At 39.7% G+C, this 14,726-nt stretch overlaps 1 protein-coding gene across 1 annotated transcript in view; it reads right to left on the reverse strand.

Moving 5' to 3' along the window:
* Nucleotides 1–14,720, reverse strand: part of oprl1 (opiate receptor-like 1) — a 66,294-nt gene extending 51,574 nt beyond the window's left edge. The window contains exons 1-2 of the mRNA XM_031844560.1: nt 14,550–14,720; nt 6,321–6,547 (exon numbers count right to left, since the gene is read on the reverse strand). Coding sequence (XP_031700420.1) covers nt 6,321–6,514 — 194 coding nt within the window. The 5' untranslated portion in view covers nt 6,515–6,547; nt 14,550–14,720. The remainder of the gene's footprint in view (nt 1–6,320; nt 6,548–14,549) is intronic.
* Nucleotides 14,721–14,726: the final 6 nt, after the last annotated feature.

Consider the following 14,726-nt stretch of genomic DNA (forward strand, 5'->3'; position numbering starts at 1 on the left):
TACTTTTCTATTTTTTTACACCATAGAGCAGCGAATTCAAAACACACACTAAAGGCCTTGGTGACATGCATATAAACAATGAGTTAACATGAATTAATTCATGCTAATATTTTCTGATAATGAGCAAACCAGGAAGAAAATGAAAGATGTACGTTGTACCTTAAATCATTTCCTTCTTTATCTTCTTTATCCTCCCTCCATCTAATTTCCTGAATACAGTTGACAGTATGTTTACTTCCTTTGTAGAAAATTCTACTTGGTTGTATGTTTTCATAATCTGGGAAAAAATTCGAATGGGACAAAACAGCAATATTCTGATTTTGTTTTGACAACTTAGTCAATCAGTATACGGCCCTTAATTGTTTTGGTGTGCTGTACAGTGCTCTCCAGGGACAATACATATTTACTTGACATCCTTCTTCTGTGCCTATTTCTGATTTGTATTTTGTCCTCACACCCACTAAATCTCAGAAAAAGAATGCACACAAAACTCAGCCATTCAGAGCTCTGTCATAGTTGGACACTTGTCATGTCATTTTTTATTGTAAAAGCACAACATGCTTGTCAAAACACTCCTCCACAGCTGTAATCTGGAGGCAATATTTAAATAAATCTCCTTGGCAATTTAACAATACTATAAAGAAGATTTATGTTATGGCCAGGTTCGAGTTATTTCAGTGTTTTATCTAAGAAAGCATGTCTAACAGCAACCATTTGAACGGAGAAGAAGCAGGCCAGAAGATCAGAGCTGTAAAAAATAAAGTTGCTCGTTACTTTTTTGATTACTTGTTTAGGCTGGCTTGCAAGTACAATTTTTCATTCAAACTAATATTAGTTATAATCAAAGTTTAGCAAAACTAGGTTTAAAATTAGTAAATTTACTTACTAGTTTATACTTGACTGTTACGTTTGGCTTCTTATCAAAGGACCCAGATGTTTGCTAAGGCAGTTGCTCATTGTTTGTACTGATTATTCAACAAGAAGTGTTTCATCATCCAAGCCTTGAAAGTGCTCCAACTATCATTCACCTTACATGGTCTACAGAAGCAGATTCCTCTGAGCCTGTTCGTTCCAATGCCTGTTGGTTCAGTTGGACGACACCTTTGATTTTCACAATTTGTGTTCCTTCTTTTCACTGCCTGATTTTTTTGTTTTTTTGCTCCAAGGAATGATGACATCATTAGGCCTCAGTATCAGCTCTGAGAACTCAACTCAGAACTGATGCTAAGGCCCGACGATGTCCTAAAACGTACGACGTGGATCGGTCTGTTGTTATGGAAACAGGCCCCTTACAAAAATCCTTTCCTGCAGTTTTTTCCCTCTCAAAAAAAACAGAAAACCCTGCTCCGTGTAGACACAGCTTCATCCTGCCATCCTCTCTTCTCTCTGTCTCAAGGCTGCTCTCTGCTCAATTCAGCATGATGTTTATCTCTCCCCGTGGTCCACCTGCTCTTTTTTTGGGCCTGTAGCACTAAACAGATGCTTGTAGAAATCCCTGCTCTTAGCTGTTGTTGTTGCTACGAGCCAAAAACACGGCTGCACTGCGGCGCTCTGCTGCTGGAAGTTAAAACTCTTCTTCCTCTACTGTCCTCTGACAGCACTCGACGCGGGAAACACGCTAAGCTTGCAGCGCTGTCAAAGCACTAGGGCATGTCTGGGAAAACAAAAAGCAAAAAGATGCTGTGAGAGGAGTTTCTCTACAGACATGCAACCTCAATTAATGCTGCTCGATTGCTTTTCCTCCATGCCTTTTATCGCTTGTTATTGTTTACAAGGAAGTGGTGGATTGGACAGCTGCTGTCAGCCCCAATTGGTTTCCATCTGTCACCAACCCTGCTATTTAAACAAAGATTTATGGATTATCCGTGAAGAATAGCACTTTTTTCTTCTTCTTCCCTTCCAAAAGACACCTTCACTTTGATTTTCAAGTTTTTTGCTGAAGAAAAACTCGAGCCACACACAGTTTGTGTGTCCACATTTGCATATATCGGTTGCAAATTATTGTTTATTTTACTGAGTTCCCCTTGCTAATTTTTCTTTTTTTTAACGAGTGACCTGGTTTAAACTGTATTACCAAGCATCAAAAAGCTGCTGCTGCCAGAGGACGGCGTTCAGGTCATTTTACAGTAAACAAGATCCTCTGATGTAACTCAGATTATTCCCACTGATAGAAAGTGAATGGAGAGAAAATGCAAAACAGCTGCTGACGATGCTGTATGGATGAGCTAGAATCCCTTGATGAAATAGTAATGAATGTTTAATGGTTTGGATATTTTCAAGTCTGTCAAAACACACACACAAGACAAATGTACCTCGAGCTGTTATTATTCCTCCAGTCCATTCTGGCCCTGAAGTCATCCCTTCTCCACATTAGTACAGTGTAAAAGATTGGGGACAAAATCCACAGAATGATTTCAAAAGTTCAGACAAGCTAAACATTAGGCTTCAGCTGTCTCAGTCACATTTCAATCCATCTCCATCTCTGTTTGGGGCCCGATATCAAAGCGAACCACCCACTGGACAAATCCCAGAGTTCCTCCGTGTCTTTGTCAAGCTTCTCTTTGTTCTGCTCTCTAAAATTGCCGGCCTCCCACTGTCCCTGCTTCGCTCTGTCACACCTGACACGTGAACAGCACAAGCCTGTGCCTGTCTTTTGTTCTCTCATCCATAGCTCCACCAAGAGGGAGACATTTTACAGTAACTTATTAATTACGGTGTGAATTTGTTTTGTGGGTTGAATGTCACATAATTCCATCTGGCTTAAAGAGTGACTAAGTTGTGCCTTTGTCCTTTACACTGTGCACAGTGTAAAGGACAAAGACAAGTTAGGAAGGTATTATTAACATAAAATCAATCTTTCCAATACAGACAAAAAAAGTGTAGTATTGTATAGTAATTGTATAGTATAGTAAGTGTAGTATAAAGCATGTAGTATTAAAGCATCTGGATTTTCAAAGCCACTTCATTTCAACGACTTTCTGAGCTATATCAGCTCTCACAGAGAAATCACAAAAAACAGTTAAAAAAAAAAACGTTGCAGCAGAGATATCACTTTTTTTTTTATTGCACTCATTCCTGTTCCTTGTCTAAACCTGGGGCCTACATTATCCAGAATGTAATTCTGAGGTGTTACACTAGTAGTGGCTAATGTACCCTCGAACCAGAAGTCTGGCAAACTCTCTTCTTTCTCAATCCACAATCAATTTCTGCCTCAAATTACATCACTTGAGGTCATTTATAAGACTCCCCACAGTGAGAAAATGGGCAATGGACATATTATTTTGGTAGACTACCCTCAAATGGATTAAAGGGTTATTACTTCAATGAGAAAAGAAACGAGGCTTTAGAATTGGTATACTTTGTGGCACATTTGCTTGAATAACATTTGTCTCAGACTATCCCAGTAAGCTTGTGAGTTTCCCTTTGCTTGACCCTGCTCAAGTTCACCCTGCTGGCCAAATTAAGATTGTACAGCTTTAGTAATTGACAAAGATGGTGGTAGTAAACAGAATGCACCCAAACTACAAAATTCCTAACGTCGCTTTGGACGTCTTTGAGCGATATCTTGCTATATCTTTCAACGGTCTCTCGGCAGGACACAGTAACTCGTAGAGAGCAGTTTTGCCTATTTATGTAAAAAGAAAAATTGTTATCTGCACACAGTAGTAGTAGATTGTGAGTGTGTGGGCTTGCGTTTGTGTAGGTTAAATGTCACCTCTTCCCATCTGCCTCAAAAGAATGACTCAGACTTTTCTTAGCTGTGATTATTTCTTAAAAACTGCATCCAAATGGCACATCTGGTGCACAGTGAAAGCAGATTTAATTTACACTTAATCTCATTTTCTTTCTCTCTGCTGACTCTCTACATGAATAAGAGAGTTGGTTGGGCAGCCTACTGTTTTGGTACTTGGGCTCCTGAATACATACCTCCTGGATAAGATGCAAGTCCATCCAAGGCAATTACCCACAACCCATCACTTTAATACCAAATCTACTAGAGTCCCATTGAGTCCCATTCTTTAAGTCTTTGTGATAATTGGATATCTTTAAATTCAGAGCTCTCTGTTGATGCTCAGTCCTGCACTGAGTCGGAGATAATTCTCCAAGGGTGTCAAGCTCTTTAAGGTGCCTCTGAAAACCAGTGTAACTTACCTGGGGAGTGATGTATACATATTGTACATACATATCTTCAGATTTAATTTTTGCTTTAAAGTGTGTGATTCAATTACATGTTTTACTACAGTGCTAATCAGATGTCAGCAATCCAGAGCTTTACTCATTGAATTACAGATTTATATCGTGTTATATGTATTGAACTATCTTAAATACATTAATTTATGTTAGCATAAGGAAATAAAATACACAAGGAAAAAAAAACATGATCAACTTCAAGATCAAGTGTTGGGCAGCCAATACACAGCTCAAATCTAGTCGCTAGCATTTGTGAATATTTGAGATTTAAATTTGCAAAATATGCACAGACGGCTTAGTGACATGATGTTATTTAGCCTCCACCTGCTTTACAGGAAGAGGCTGCTTCCTTCTGACACCCTTGACAAGGGCCAGTGTGTGTGTGTGTGTGGGTGTGTGTGTGTGTGTGTGTGTGTGTGTGTGTTTTCAGAAGTGTGTCAATGCTTAGGTTTTTTTTTAATGCAATTTAGCTTTTGTTGTTTCTGGTTTGAAGATTCTTTTTTAGGGCTTTTATTGCCTTTAATGCAAGCAGCTGGAAAATAACAAAGATGGAGGGAGAGAAAGAGAGAGCGGATGACACGCAGCAAAAGGCTGCGGTTTGGAATTAAACCAAGGCCGCTGCTAAGGTCGCCCCAGTGAGTGAAATGTTGTGTGTGAGTATATGTGGGTGGGAATGCTAAAGAGGTGGAGACAGAAGGAATGATTCCTATTATGTGTGCGTATGTCTATCTACAGAACTCCATGTAGATGTCAGAGTGAGAACAGGTCTAACAAGGATAGTAATTATCTACAACGATGGAGGTAATATGGAGACAGCATTCTAACACAAAAACACACACACACACACACTAGCTCACATTTCTAACATATAATTATTTTCTCTCCACTTCAAGTCCAAGCGCTTGCTACTGCTTCTCAAGCAAAAATACACGTAGATATTAAATGGACAGCTAACCATTTTTAGAGAGAAATTTCCATAACGCCGCCATTAGTCTCCAGTTTGAAAACAAGAAGCAAGGACAGAGCTTTCAGCCGTCTGTCTCACACAAACAAATATTGAGTTTAAATACAGAGCAACAGATTTCCAACAACAAAGTCACACACACACACACACACACACACACACACACACACTGTACACACCTATTCAGTGTGTATAGTGTTTTGGTTTAACATGACATACATGAGCAGACAGCAGCTGTCCACCAGGCCAACCATGAGTGCACACAAATACACTGACTCAAACAACATCCAGATGTTCACCTACGTTTGTTCAAATCAAATCCACAGAGAATATTTGCAAACACACACACACACACACACACACACACACACACACACACACACACAGACAAAAGACACATATCTACTCAACAGGGCATGTGTATACACAAACAGGTAGACACATGCTGAGGGTGGCTTGTGCATTTTAAAAGATCACCTTGAGTGGTCGCAAACTTACTTTGTAGGAGCCAGATACCTTCTCATGCTGCAACTTCTGAACATTAACTTATGTTTTTTTCTTAATCAATGGTTTTGGCTTTTGAAACGTTAACGGTTGAGTGTGTAGGATTTAGGATGATCTATAAGCAAAAAACGGAATATTGTATTGAATAATAACCAGGAACTAAGTATCGTTGTGTTCAGTTAAGTTAAAATGAGCCGTTCATATCAACATAGAGAGTGGATCCGCAGTATTGTACCACCGTTTTTTTAAAAGATTTTTGGGGTTTTCTAGGGCTTTAATTGCTTTTATTGGAATAGTTGAAGAAAGACAGAAAAGGGGGATGATTCAGTTGGTTGCTTTATGGAACCACACCGCTAGATGCCATAAAGTCCTACACACTGTCCCTTTAAAACAAAACAAGGCTTCAGACGGTTGCATATGCGACCCTTTTTTGTGATCGTGCGTGTTAAAATTGTATGTGCTCGCATTCATATGAGTGCATGATGATGTTTATCATTGATGCCTCCGCCGCAGTGGAGACAACAGCCACTGTCTGCTCCATTCCCACCTCCAATGTCTCAAAAGTAAACTTGTTGAACAGGCGAATGTTTCAAGGATGTTGTGGACGCTAGGTTTAAACAGGTTTAATTTTTGCGCCTGTAGAAATTCATATTCTCCTTACCTTATGATCACATACATGACCAGGAAGTTCCCGACCAGGCCGATGACACAGACAATCATGTAGACGACCACGATGGTGACCTTCACGCCTGTTGGCAGTAAGGCTTCGGTCTCATTGTAGTAGGTACCATTGAAGTCGTTGTAGAGCTGCAGGTGGCCCAGCTCAGCAAGGAGGAAGTCGTCGGGGTACTCCATCTCTGACCGAGAACGAGGACGTTTTAAACCCACCTGGTGGAAGGAAGAAGTGTGGTGTCACATGTAGTGTCATAATAAAGCTAGTGTAAACAATGAGGCCATAATGACTCACTTTTTATTGTAAATTTGAACCAGCATTTAATTGTGGGTACAAATTAAAGAGTAACTTAACACTCCATGATATCAAGTGGTTTAACTTCTCACATTGCTGCAGTGATGTACAGGTGTACTCTTAGCCCCTGTGACATTACTGGGAGATGTTGAAGATGCAATTGAGATCACACCCATAAGTGATGCTGGGTGTGGTCAGAGGTTAGAAATTTTCAACACTGTTCGAATGCAGCTGCTAGACTTTAGATAAGAGTAGTAGTATCGATAAAATCCTAAAGATACCGATCGCTAGACAAGACGCGGGGTGTCTGAAGCTTTCATTGGGACCGCTAAGCTTTTCCCCCCATTTCAATGGCCTCTTTATTCACAATACTCACCAACAAATTATATTGTGAAAGTATCTCTCAAATAGTTCTGTTTACTTCTCACTGATATTTCAGAACTATTATTCCTTTGGAATATACCTCACTGATATTGTTGAAAACGCCATATTGACATGTCAAGTGCGAAAGCTTGACGGGCCTAGCAACAGTTACCAAAGGGGGAGGGGCTTGGCAAAGGATCAATTGTTATGGTTGCTTGAACTTCTCACCTTGCTGCAGTGATGTGCAGTGTACTATTGGGTCCTGGGACATCACTATTGGGTGTGCTTTGGGTGTTAACTTCACTGCTGCCTGCTTGGCTAAATGTAAATAAAGGTTGCTGTATTCAGTGGTAGGGTGGATGAATGAAAGGAAAAGGACAGACAAAAGGGAGAGGAGGGGCTAGAGAGAATAGAGTAAAGAAGAGAGGGTAAAAAGGGTCTGAAATATGAACAGGAAAAAAAAGGATGATGTAGGAGAGCACAAAAACATGAGGACCAAAAGACAGTAAGGGAGGAAGGAAGATGCTTGACGAGCACGGAAATGAAGTAAAAGAGATGGTAAAGAGTGATTAGATGGTAGACGGTAAGGTAGAAAAGAAGTCGAGGGATTTAGGAAACTGAAAGAATGAGTACTACAGCAAAAAAGGAGGAGAGGAGCTGGCAGCATCAAATTTGCTATTAATGCACTGCCCCTTGAGGAATATGTTAACGCCAAGATGTATGAGAGAGACTTATGGAAAGAATGAGGGAGAGAGGGGGGGGATGACATCAATATTTATGGGTGTTGATGCAGTAGAGAGAGAGAGAGAGAGAGAGAGGGGAATAGAGAGAGAGAGATCAGCAATTATTTGAAAGCAAGACAAAAGATTATCTACCACCAACAAAAAACTGTTTCCTCCATTTAAAGGAGAGGTCTGTGTTATACTTTTTTTTCCAACAACACATTTCTTAATTTCTGACCTCTGTGTGCGGCCGTAGGCTCTCAAGCCCATTGGTTCCTAAAACTGGTCACAAACACATGTAGTGTTTGAATCTAATCCTTTTGAATTGCTCCTCAAATGTTATTAGGTTTACTTTTCAAAGTACGTAAGTACTTCAACGTTGGACAACGAACTACTCAAAGATGTTTAATTACCATTTTTTGGCTGGGAAAGCAGAAGCACCACCTTTTTTTGCAACATAATTAATGTTCCCAACCTGAACCTACAAACAGTGAATGAGCATAATAATTAATTAAATGCATAATTAAATACACAAGATACTTACTCCAAAGAGTGAGGGTCCTGATTTAGAAATATTCAACTGATTAGATCAAAATGTAGATTCTTCAATTGACATGAGGTTATCATTAGAGCCGTCACTCTGTTGGTCCCTGCTCAACTAAAACAACACACAGTCTACTTATTGTGAAGTGACACACAACTGTTGTTACAGAGGGATGTGTCTTATCCCTCACAAACAACCTTTGGCTTGACGCAGATAGCAACTGCAGAGAGCCAAACATTTCAATAGCTGTTCACGACAACTAGCTCCTGCCGGTTTAATCTGCTGCCTTTGATGTAAAAAGGTAAGTGAGGAGATACAGTACAAAAGTTTTGATAAAAGATTCCCACTTAATAAGCTCTAAATGGTCCACTGTTTCGACCAATCAGAGTGAATTGGGAAACATCCATCAATGGGCACAACATCCAATCTATTCATACTGCTGAACAAATGTAATATGTGGGCTCCGTTTGTTAGCTGGTAGCTAGCAACACATCAAAATACTGCCATGAACCAGGCTGCCTCCCTCTCTCTCTGCCTGATCATGAATATTCATCAAATCAAAACAGCAAAGTAACTCTGCTGTGCTGCTGAATTTCCCCGGGGTTTCTGCCAGGCTCAATACACATGGGTTATATATGCTCTAATATCTCTCTTTCATTATTTTCTCATCCTTCTATCTCTTCCTCATCTCTCCCTTCCCGTTGACACCTCTTTTTCCTTTCCTCCTTCTCTTCTCACATCCACATCTAAGACACAGTGTGTTTTGTTTTGCGGGTTTCATCTCTGCTGCAGCAGCAGCATGTGTGTGTGTGTGTGTTTTAGCTGCCTAAGCTTTGATGAATAAGCAGTTAAACTTGAGCCTGAAGTGTGGCCATGTAAGGCTGCAGTTGCAATTTGGGTGGGCCACTGTAGCATCTCTACCATGTGTGAGAGGACAAAGAAGCACTAATGAGACTGACGTATTACTGCGCAAGGTGCATGTAGGAAAGTAGAGCTACAGCAACTGTTCTGTGTTTGCTGACTGTATAGAGTATAGAGGTTATTAAGTACTTTGAGTAATTATTTGTCCATCCAAACGTTGAGTTATAAGGGGAGACCCTACCGATGAATAGGGTAAAAAAAAAATAAAAAATAGATATCAACTTCACCACTGCATTTACATTAAGGCAATTATCATGAATTCTGGAATTCTATAATTGTATGTGCTTATTTGCACAAAATTGTAGAACAGAAATATAAACATTGAATGAAGCCAGCGTAAAAATCCTTGTTTTTTACTGAGAGAAATTTATATATCTCTGTATCAATCCATAAATCAGAAAATACTCTCAACAGCCATTCAAATCAATTTACTGGAAGGTTTGGTGTATGTAAGTGCTGGAGTGTGAGAAAAAAAACTAATTTTAAGAAAAAGCCCTTTAAATAGATTAGATTTGTGTTTGCCTACATTTTGCAAGACTACAGCTGAATAGGGTAAAACAATATTTAACTGATTGATACCACCTTGAAAATGACCTAGTTGATGACTTTGTATTGATATGTATGAAAATACAAATGAGGCATTATCTTATGCTAACTTTTTGTGAACATAGGACAAACCTAAAAACGCAAATGGTCAAAGAAACACTGGTGTACATTGGATGTTTTCTTTCCTCTAGAAGACGACATGTTATGGAAGCCAAAATGTCTGCAAAATATAATGCGGATCCGGATGGTAATGTGAATACATGCAAGAGGATGCAACAAAATGACACAATTAATTGAGCAACATGAACTCTGATTGATTGTTGTATTTTATCACTCAGGTGGCAATTGTGTTATTTCAATAAATGAATATGTCTTCTCCGATTCATGCGTGTCGTGTGGTGTTTTCATCAACTACTATGGTGGTAGAAAGTTGGGGTGAGAATTTGAAAAACTGGGGACATCCTGGTAAACCATCCCTGTTCATTATACTCTGTCTGTTTGGAGTCTTTATGCTGAGTCATGTATCACATTTCAACCTATGTAAACCTATAGCTATTATAAACCTATGTAAACCTATAGCTTACCGCCCAGGCGGCAGAGGCACCAGGAAAGAGTTGAATATTATAGCTAGCAGGTAAGTTTTGTTCTTGTAGAGTAAGGGAGCTGCTTTTTGTAAAGTTGTCAAACAGCATTATCTTTTGTTGGTAACTTTGCAATCTACGGTGTAGAGCCCTAGAATAGATCCCTAGACCAGGGATGTCACAAGAACCAAATGTCATAATGCAAATGTTTCTCCAGTACCACAGGTACCCCGTAGGTACCGGGGATTAGGGCTTGTATCTCGCCTCAAACCATCGCCCCGAGAAAAATAGAGAATCCCCTGATAATGCTGCATTGACGACAACAAATGCATCTTAAAATTGATAGAACGTTAACAGTCCTGCTTGGCGAAATAACGGAGCTAATAGAGGTTGCATTGAGTTACATTATGCTGCCTTCAAGCTCTATTCAGTAAAAAAACGAGTACAGGGTAAAATAAATGACTACATTATCATCATTGTTCAAATGTATTCTTGTAAAATTTAGTTTTAAGCAACAAACCTGAGGTCTATCATCACTTATTAATAATGAATTGGCAAAACTTGTATGCAAATGTAATAAAGGACTGTATGTTGAAGTACATGGGAGTTACTGTTTTGTTTTTAGTCGTAGTATAGCCTTGGCTATTGAGGATTGTGGAATTTCACCGGTATTGGTATCACAAACCAAATTGGTGGTACTGTGACAGCACTAATCACGGCCCTGCAGTGTCCTGTTTATCCAGTCAGCTTGCCCACCACAACACAAAATATTGAGCCATGGGTTCAACTTTTTTGCAGGATGACTGATGTTTTGTTCCATACTGGTCTCTTCAAATGACTGAGGAGGCTGCATTTCTTCATCCAATGTGATCTGAATGTAGCCAAAGACCCTCAATGAGATTTGATGAGAAAGAATACCCAGAATGAGTTCGGTAGGAACACAAAACAGCACAAATCTTGTGAACGTCTACTGAGAGGGACCGTCAGAATGGAATAATTGTTACAGTTATTAAATATGACTTACTAAACATACACGCAATAATTCACAATCCTTTGTGGTAGATACCTGCAGGCTCCCCAACCCCCTCAGAGGAAACCTATAATATAAACAGCTGTTAATAAGCTCATACAGTTCAGGTAAACTCTGGAGGAAGGTGTAGTCTCTGCTTGTTTTCAACCTTCCAGCTTATTCATGGTGATCTAAATGGCTAGTTATATAAATAAGACACAGTCCTGGTCCAATTTTTCTATGTAGCAGCAAATGGTTGGACTACACTGATAACAAATGTCCTACACTGCTTTTGTTTGTACTGTGGCAAAAAGAAGCTTGTTTTGCACTGATTTTAACTCTGCATGTTGCTCAGATTAACATCGTGTCGTACTGTGTAGCTGATACAACCCTCTGGATGCAAAAAAAAGTATTATTGAGTACCCCTGACACATCGGTTTTGACAATAACAATATATTGTAGGGCACACCTGGCTGAGACATGACACATACAGTTGGCAGTGAAAGATACCAGGATGATTATCTGGCTTTATCAGCAATCTTTCTGCGCTTAAATTAGGCAGCAGGTTACTGCCCTGTAAATGTCTGTGACGGGAGGCTGGCATACATCTCTATTGAAGACACACTTACACCTAGATGATAGATGTACAGCAGTGCCCCTTGCTTTTTTATGGATTGTTGTTCAAGTACAGTTTAATGTGGATATATCGGTTTTATTAACAGGCTTCTTTAATGCTATTCTTTTTATCCTGTTTTCTAGCTGCTGAACATATCAGTGTACACATACGATTTATAACTTACTTTGCTGTTCTCTCGAAGCAGATAGAGTTGACTGCTGTGTTGTAATGATCTGTGTCAACAAATACTCTTTGTACGTGACCAGTTATTGTGTTTATGGTCTTTGTTTATGGGATTAGAAGCAAGTCATTGGCTGGAAAATGTCACATCTCTGCCAGTACTATTCACAAATATACTTTCATCTTCATTAAGCAGCAAGAGACCATGCTTCATGAGTTCATTTATCTGCAGAGAGACAACAACACTGGAGACTTTAGACTTAGAAAACTTGAGGTACAGCACAGTTAACAATACACATAATATATACAGATTTAAAACAAAGAACAGAGACAACAACAAAAGTCAATGGTTGTGATCTTATATTAAATGAGACATTTTTGCACACCCCTAAAGCACAACCCCCAGTCTATGAAAAGACAGAACAACACTCACAAACAAACAAACTGAGCTGCCTGAATATGTGTCGAATGGTATATATGTGTTGTTAAAAGCTTGACATTCAAGCCAAAATGTACATTAAGTCTTAAGGAATTTACACACCGGGGGCTTTTTTTTTCATGTGAATGCAAATACTACGCCGTTGTAACTTTCTTGGGGGGAAAAGGTCCATTTCACTGACCTTTTGCACCTTGATTAAAGGCATCAAACAATCACATTGTACAGACGTGTTCAAATTGCACAATTTATTGTACACCAACATGGAGGCTCCAAACCAAGAGAGCAAACTATATTACTCCTTTCAATCCTGACAAAGGCAGCACATACCAGATCCAAACCTTCTGTTCTTACCTTTCACAATAAAAGCAGATGCAGATCTGAGTCATTTAAGGATCCTGGTAGTTAGCCCTCTGCCTGCGCAAAAGTATTCAAACCTTTTATTGATAAAGTGTTGAGATTGTCGTGAATTTGCATCATTCATGGTATGAATCGTTTTGGTCCGAAATATTTGCTTGTGAGCATTTCGTATTTCCGTGTTGATAATTCATCACGCCCCCGGTGTGTAAAGGACCTAAAAGCAGCTCCGAATTATAGAAAGTTGATTATCTACAGATTTATGACAATAAGTAAAGACTTGTCTAGGCCTAGTTTGTTTTAAAGGAGGAAAACAAATATTAAATCATAAATCAGATGTGTTGTAGAGGAAATCTGAGATTTTATGTTTAGATAAAATCGCAGGTAGGCCGAAGTAGCTGTTGTGCTGGGATCGTTTGGTCAAATATCTATCCATATTTAATTTCAGTCAAAAAAACTAAAACTGTGACTTTAAGTTGGCTGCCTATGTTTGTTTTGTTTCCTACATTTCTTCTTTTAGGCCAAGACTTGCTTTTAATAAAGTTACTACTACAAAGCTATGGAAGTCAAATGATGCACAAAAAAAGCTGTGCAAAAAGCTTAAAACAAAATGAAGCACTAGGGGTCACATTTGTTATTTGGAGAACATGTGAGGAAAAAGTCAGGAGTATATCACATGTTTGAGGACAGAATTGAATTGTTTTACTAATTATGCATGAAAATCCTTCCTTATGTGACATTCAAACTGCTAGCTCATCATATATGTACCTCACATGCAAAGTTCACCTGACAGCAAAACGCCACTGGGTTTGACCTGGATGTCAATCTTTGTTCTGTTAGACTCCACCTTCTAAGTCACATCAGGGCATTTGCTCCGTGTGGATTCGTTAACTGTGAAATAAATTCAAGCCTGTTGATTACTTAAGATAGGGCACCTCTTATTAAAACCTGTTAACCAAAAAAAATGCACCTATACAACTCAAGTTCTCTAAATCTGTTAAAAAACAAAGCTGATCTGTGTGAGCGCTCATAGACCTGGCCTTGGATTGGTGCAGTTTTGGCATTAACACACTTCCATACGGATCTGCTGCAACGTCTCTCAGTAGTAACACAAGATTCGCACACCCACTCATATGCACACACATAGTAAAATCACAATGAGAAAGTGTTTCGAAAAAGCCCATGAACAAAGCCTCCACTTCACATAAGACCCCCAAATGCAACGCACGCACATAGGTACACTCATACACAATTCATGAATCTCAATCGGAGCAGGTGTTCGAATTGTACACGCTCCAATGCAACAAACTTCCCATTTCTTCGCAATGCAACCTGCTACTAAAACGCAAGATGAAGCGATTTAGTATAAACACGTTTAAACGTACCACACGCACGGCAAACGCATTAATGCGCAGATCCAACACTTCGAAAATACATCTACGTCACGCACGCGCCGCGCCAAGCGCCATCTATACAGTGTGTTATGGCAGCCTCTCAGCTCAACATAAACACAGTGACGGAGTGCAGATGGACAGAGCGCAGTGCGCACTGTTGTGATCCAGGGCACACACGCACATATGTACATATATGCACATAAAGGCTGCGTGCACGTGCTTGCATCTTCGTGGCAGGCTGTTCATTGTCTTACCTCTCTGGTGGCAACAGCTCCAGAGCTCCCCGCAGACCGCCCAGAGGACACAACGGTTTGGAAGTTGTTTGGTCCCCCCCCCCTTGCGTTACTGGGCACTGTCTTATCCAACCGGCTCTCTCTCTCTCTCTCTCTCTCTCTCTCTCTCTCTCTCTCTCTCTCTCTCTCTCTCTCTCT

Source organism: Anarrhichthys ocellatus, unplaced genomic scaffold (assembly GCF_004355925.1).
Source record: "Anarrhichthys ocellatus isolate YVR2014 unplaced genomic scaffold, GSC_Weel_1.0 scaffold5, whole genome shotgun sequence".
NCBI lineage: Eukaryota > Metazoa > Chordata > Actinopteri > Perciformes > Anarhichadidae > Anarrhichthys > Anarrhichthys ocellatus.